At 41.1% G+C, this 7,221-nt stretch overlaps 1 protein-coding gene across 1 annotated transcript; it reads right to left on the reverse strand.

The window, feature by feature from the left end:
• Positions 1-4,268: 4,268 nt before the first annotated feature.
• Positions 4,269-6,757, reverse strand: Far1 (fatty acyl-CoA reductase 1). The gene is made up of 5 exons (XM_076898429.1): positions 6,504-6,757; positions 6,148-6,396; positions 5,691-6,040; positions 4,798-5,394; positions 4,269-4,681 (listed from the first exon to the last, which is right to left on the reverse strand). The coding sequence occupies exons 1-5, from the start codon at positions 6,714-6,716 to the stop codon at positions 4,540-4,542; spliced, it is 1,551 nt and encodes a 516-aa protein (XP_076754544.1). The 5' UTR covers positions 6,717-6,757; the 3' UTR covers positions 4,269-4,539.
• Positions 6,758-7,221: the final 464 nt, after the last annotated feature.

Consider the following 7,221-nt stretch of genomic DNA (forward strand, 5'->3'; position numbering starts at 1 on the left):
GTATTTCTTTACACTGCATTTAAACTCTTCAAATAAATGGGAGAACGTGAAAAAAATCCATTACTTCGTTGTATAGTTGGAGATGTTATTCGAGAGGACCACACTGCCTACTTTAAATGAAAGATAAACCAATCCGAACCAATGATTTTTCATTTTGAGATATTACGAAATTATTCTCGCTGTTATCCTTCCTTATTCATTCCCCTCTAATTATACTTCACGATAATTGGTACCGCTTTGTACTCGTACAAAATGTATTTAAGAGGAAACTGAAGTATTCGACGAAAAGTTATGAAACGTAACTTGCAATTATCAAAAGTCATTACTATTCTATGAACTTTTCAAATTACCTTTATTAGTCGTCCATTCTAAAGGGCATGTTAAAAGATTCACTTGCAATGGTTCATTGTTTTTAATGTAATTTAAGTAGTACAGTATAATATTAATTAATTCGATTATATTAAATATTGTTTCCTTGTATGCATTGTGTAATCGAATAACGATATAGACAAGACTAGCAGGTGGTGCTTTCGATGGCTCTACCCCTCCGCTTACTTTTTCTCTTCTTTATCCCTAACGCTAAGTATTTATTATTATTATTATTATTATTTATTTGCTCTCACCACATTTATTAATCGTCTGTCCAATGCCACATTTACTTGATCTTCTTTTTTTCCGCAAAACATTTCCATCTCCTCGTTTCGATCAACCTTTTTATAGCGTCCGTGATTCTCATCGTGTCTTGGCAGCGTTTTTTTTCTTGAATGATGGACAATAAACATCGCGATGAAATGAATATTAAAAGGAAGCTAAATGTTTCTCCTGCTGGTAAAAATCATATAGAAGATTTAAAAAAAAATGGTACCCGTGATGTTAATCACTGTTTTGGAGGCACAGGCAGCGGTGATGTAAAACCTAGCAGTTACGTGTTGGTCATCGCAGTGGCACCAAACAACTTATATACTTCCTACAATTTCTTTTCAAAGATTTTAAGTAACGATTAGCAATGAGACGGATGTTAACACTTTGGAATCTACAGGCATCATCTGACGCCTTATATATAATTTTGTACGGTGCCCTGCGAGCATCGTATCACGTTTCTCAGATTTAAAATTACTGCAAAAAATAAAAATGGAACGATATCATCGAATGGCTCATGGAAATCGATAATTAGACAAGAAAGAAACGAGTTACGATTTTTTAAGAATAAAATCCTTCAGGACACCATACTCAAAGTGTTAAGTTATAGCTACTCAAGAGTTGCAACCGGTACTTAATTAATTATTCATAATGTAGGGATATGAAACTAATGCAAGGAGCGAAAACGAACCTATCACAAAGATACTTAGACACTGTATGCAAATTCAGTTCTAATTTCGTCACTCCAACTGCTATTGACTGCTATCGTGTCGGTACATGTCTAAAGAACGCGAACAGAAGAAAAATACATTGCCGATGCCTTCAAAGTTTGAATGTTAGTAGTGCCATCGATGGATATCACAATACACCATAAGATACATAGTTAAAGGTATCCGCGTACCTTTCTATCAGTATCATTATTATCGTTTGCCTACCGATGGCAGTTCTTCCTCTTCTCCTTCACTTTTTGTCTTTTTTATTTTTTTTCTAGAAAACGCTTTTGTATATTTTATAGCATAATCACGGTACTTAATCGTACACATTGAAAAATGTCGATCGTATCGTTTCAATACTCTCTTGTAGGGCCGGCGTTTTTAATTAGTTCTGAGACGAGTTGGATACTTCTCGTTTTTAATTTTAATAGTATCAGCGGTGAACGTTTATTCAGCTAATCGTATCTGTTAAATCTTCAACTTGGACGACGATACGGTTTCAATAAACGCTCTTCTCGGTTCTATACGTTAAGTCGAAGCGCTAACAACAAATGCTCGATACACTCGAGGGCTAGAACTTATGCGTTACTAATCTGCTGAGGACTCGGATTAAACGCATTGTGCTTACCGGTGGCAGAATTTTTTGAAAAGTGTCGGATGAACGCGTATTCCAGCACAATGGCTTCCACGGTGGAATTCTCAATTCACTGGGAAGAAATAAATCGGGATAGCGTGAAAACGCGCTGCCGCGACGATCGGACTCGTTACAATTGGATTAGTGGCGATCGCATCGCGTTTCCGGCAATTCTAAACAAGCCGAGCGCCTTGGCGCACGTCCGGGATCCTCCTTCAGCTTTAATTTCACCAAGAACGAAGCAACTTATTTATGACAAATGCTCAGGTCACGTTCATATTTATTAAGTTTAAAATTTTCGAAGACTCATATGCCTCTCGCGTTACAATTATAAATAACACACATTCGACGAGAAAAAACATTCAAGGGCTCGTGAGCTCGGTCGAAATTTACTTTCTTCGTTTAACTGGAGAAAGGTGAAGCACGCGGGACCTGATTAACCTGAACGAACGTAAACACACCGAGAACAAACCCGTGACAAAGCGCATTCCTCCATTGATCGTCTTTCCCCTTTTACAAAAGCTAACGGACTAAATAACGATGGCAACTAAACCCCTACATGAACGGTTACGTTTTTATACGGAAAGTCCTAATTACACACGAACATCTGGCCGGGTTACTCGGAAGGAAGTAGCTTGGTTCGTTGCTGGTGAAACCGAATGCGAACGAGTCGAGCTTACACCGCCGAAGGGATACAATTAGCAGGCTACGGACGTTTATGCAACTTTACGCCTCTTTAAACGCTCGATTAGAGCCTCAAGGAATCAAAGTACAGGCTCGCTTCGCCTTTTATACGTTACGACGCGCAGAGTTGATACGTATTTACCACGTGTTCGCATCGTGTATCTATTTCGGACACAAACTTTCCGTATGCGCATAAATATCCGCAGACTAGCGATTAGATATCCGTCTATGTACCTTACATTACAGTACGAACGAAAATGCCGGATAGCGACGACACAAAGGCACGACATACTTGCTTACTTCTCTAGCCGGCATTTAAACGTCCGGTTTCGTTTTTACTCCCTTGACCAATCGTTATCGGTCTACGTGTTTCGTTATCATGACTGAAAATCACGGTACAACTACGTCGGAAATTAATACACATGCACTTAACATAGAATTCGTTGAAGTCGTTATAATTTTCAGAAAAAGTAATCGATCATTCGAAGACTGACGTTTAATCCTTCGGGTTTTGCTCTATAAATAGTTTTGTCGTGTAGAAGAGCTGCTGGACGCTTGCAAAAAAAGAACCCTGCGCTTCGAAAAGGATTAAACGAGTCCTCGCGCTAAGGGGATGCTCCGTGATCCCCAAGCGTCGCAAGAATGATGAAGAAGGAAGGAATTTAGCGGGCGTTGAAGTCGTTTGGCAATGTTGTAAAATACATACACGTACAATTAGTCTATCGCTTTGATTTATTTTCCACAATTTATCTTATACCTGTTCGTGTGTTCTTTCCCTTTCCGTCCCTACCCCTTCACCCTACGTTTTCTCCGCCCGGTGAAAAAAGAAGTTGGATCCCCTCGTTGGCTAAATCCAAACGTTGGCAATTAAAATTCTGCGACAATTCATTGGAAGTGGAAACGATTGCTTAAGCTACAGATTAATCGATAAAAAAGATATACATTGAACACAGTAAGGATTAAATCGTTAAAAATGTAAAAATATAAATAACAAAGAATTTCTTCCGAATAATTTGTAAAACGATATTGTCTCTTTCTTTTCTTTTTTATCGCTTTTCTCGTTTCCTCTCGGTCTTTGGGTTAAGAATGACGCAAAAAGTAAAATATATACTTAAAGGGAAGAAAGTGAACGCACTCAACGAAGCACTAATCGAATCACAAGCTCTTATGGCAGATGACAAATAGCTACGATGGGTATTCGAGCTGCCGATTCACGCGAGGTTCACGCTACGTATCGTTCTCGATACAGGACGATTACACCGTGAGAAACACATCGAGACAAAATTACCAAGGAAGTTCGAACCCGAAGGGTCCTACAGCGACACGATTGATCCGATTACTTCTAGCGTCGCGGCGTTATTGCTCGGCGCGATGCAAAAAATCGATGTTATAGAACGGAACGCCTTTTTGGAGGCGGCGTCGAGAAACACGCAGCTACGACAACGGATCAGATACAATCCACGACAAACACACGGTCATAAATGTCTGAACTTTTCAGTTAATTCGATTGGAATATAACAAAGTGGCTGTTACACACGATAACTGTGGAAGCTTCGAATACACGTCTTCCTTTCCCTTTTTGCCTCAATATCTGTGTGCTCTTTTTTTTTATCGTTTCAACCTGTCCCATAATCGCCATTCTTTCTCTGCAAAATTGAATACTTCTAGCGAACGCTAATTTAGTTATGAACAAATAGAAACATCGAAAAAGGCCAACCGATGGGATGTTTGAACGTAGCGATTGATCGTCGTGAACGGCGAGCAATTAAGTCGAAGGATAATCCGCACCATTAAATTATGCTTTTTTACGATTAGCTGTTGCTGCTCCTTATAACGCTTGCCGCGATCCTCAACAGGCGTTCTAAGCCGTCAAACAATCATACGGCACATGCGTAACACGAAAGACAGCAGTGAAAAACAGGCAGTTCGGGCCACGGAACTGCGCAACACCAAAAAACGCAGCACTACTAGTAGCATTCCAAATTGTACAACTTTGTGGATCCAGTATAATCTGTAACAAAATTAGATAAATGAATAAATACCGAGAACGTAATTTCTTCCGTGTATAGTTACGCGCGGAAAGGGGCAACTACTTTGTTGGTGAATCGAGAAAACGGTAATACTCACTTTTTAAGGTGCGAACGAGCAGCTGGCAGTGTGTCCGGATTCTCCTTCAGCATGAAGAGCCGAATTCCCAATATGTATTGTTCTATATACGCTGGCCAGTCAATTTCTTTGACGTCGAACATAAACGTCTGTCTATCCTCGGGGCTGAGCTGTTCGGCTAGTTGCCGGACGTTGTCGTCCCTGAAGTTCCACTGTTGCGTGCTGAAGTACTCCAAGCATGTGGCAGCTTTCCGAAGTTTCGCTTGAATGCCAACCATTACGGACGGTTTGCCCTTCAATCGAAAGAAGAAGTCTAATATGTGCGCCGGTAACAGATGCAGGAAGAACATGCACATTTTGTTTATTATGCTGTTGGTTTGGGTTTTGCCACCGGGATACCAAATCATATCGTTCGGCGGATGCATTCTGCAGAACTTGAACATCAGCTGCGTGAACTGTTTCCACGTGATCGGGTTCTGTTGACCCGTGACACAATTATACACGGGGATTGTTTTCGTGCGATTCGTCGCGATTCTCCATGCCGCGCAGATCATCAAGTTAATTACTATGTCAACCGGCACCAAGTCTGCTATCTTGTTGTCGTGACACAGCATGGTTCTGCAATCACGAGTTCCATTTATTAGCAACATTTGATTAGAATCGTGGCAGTTAAAATTAGTGATAGTGCTGCACAGTTCCATATAAAGATTTATGTATCCTTTTATAAACTAGAAGATGGCTACTGAGATTAAGCTTACGGATTGTGTATTGTACGAGTATAAAGAAAGAATTAAAGAAGAAAAAGGACTCGCTACAATAAATGCTATCCATCATTGGATTAGAATAATTTCAGCTTGTTCGGTTGAGCGAATCCGCATATCAACTGTTGCGGTTCTTGGTACGGTTCAACGTACCTGAAACAACCTTTGCCAACAGCGGCAATAATACCAGTCGGGCCATTCCAATTGTCAACCCATCCAGCTACCGGCTCTCTGAATGATGACAGAACGATGGAGGGTCTCACGATTACCACCGGCAAATAACCAGATTCTGCTTGTAACATCCGTTCAGTGAGAGCTTTGGTGAATGTGTAGGTATTCGGTCGCTTGCCGATTAATGTCCCTGTTATTTCATCAACCATTTTGGTATCCATGACCTTCGTCAACGCGATTACTTCCTCTGGTTCTGTCGACAGCGGATAGATCTCCTCAGCAACATCCTCGCGATCGCAATTACAATACGCCGTTGAAAGGTGGACCAGCGCCTTTGCATAGAAATCGTAATGATTAACATACTCTTGGAAAGCAATTTTTCTGACACTTAACTGACTTTAGTTAGACACGTCAAATTTCTTGTGTCACATTCGTTTACCTCCAAATTATGCATGCGATGACACAAGTACAACAATTGCTTAGTGCCGACCATGTTGATGGTGACGGAAAGCTTAAGTGCTTCGTCGAATTTGACCGTGGCGGCGGAATGGAAAACGATCGAGACGTTTCTAATTATCGTGTTTTGATCAGCCTCTGAAATGCCCAATTCTTGCTCCGTTATGTCTCCAGCGACGGGTATTACTTTAGAGAGCTCGTGGGGAGCGTCCCGTCGAAGTTTCTCAAACAGCTGTTGACAGTTGAAAAGGTATATTAATTTCGATCCCCCCTCAATTTCCTCGTTCGATTGGCGAGTCTAAAGAGACGGGAAGCTCGGAAAAGAACGGGATAACTTACCGGTCCATTCAATAGTTCTCGTAGCCTCTGCTTAACGTCCCGACCTTTCTTCGGCCTCATCAAGAGATAAATGTGCTTTATTCCCGGACAAGATCTAAGTAACTTCTCAACGAGAGCCTTGCCCATGAAACCAGTGCCGCCCGTGATGAATATAGACCTGTCCCTGTAAAAGTCCTTCACGGACGTGCACTGGATGCCGCTTATTGTGCTCATTTTGGCCTATTTTTCTTCCAATTGTTTTCCCTCAATATCTTTCTTAGCTTTTTGAGGGGCGTGGGGGAAGCGCAAGATAATCTACAATTAGTCTCTTCTCTAGACAATTACTAGGGATGACAATTTTAAAGTAACAGAACGCGGCCTTTCTCTTTCTTCGGTTTTATCTTTGGTCTTGATACGATTCTTATCACCTGTTCGGTGAACGCGTACGGATATATACTCCTCTTCGTTTTTATCTTCTTCTTTCCTTCGTTGCCTTCGTTGCCAGTTGTGCAGGTGACGAGAAAAGAACCACGGCTGGCTTATAGATGGGGAAACAGAATTTGAAAAAGATGCAACGAAAACTGGTTCACGTCGTTCCAGAATTTTCCAAGTTGGTTACGAACGAATTTACTTCCCGCTGGATTCATTTCGTGCCTCTTCGTGACCACAGCTTCTGTAGAGCTGAAAAACAGAGGATAAAAGCGACGATTAAAATTAGAGAAGCGGATTCCGGCGGTTC

Source organism: Xylocopa sonorina, chromosome 7 (genome assembly GCF_050948175.1).
Source record: "Xylocopa sonorina isolate GNS202 chromosome 7, iyXylSono1_principal, whole genome shotgun sequence".
Lineage (NCBI taxonomy): Eukaryota > Metazoa > Arthropoda > Insecta > Hymenoptera > Apidae > Xylocopa > Xylocopa sonorina.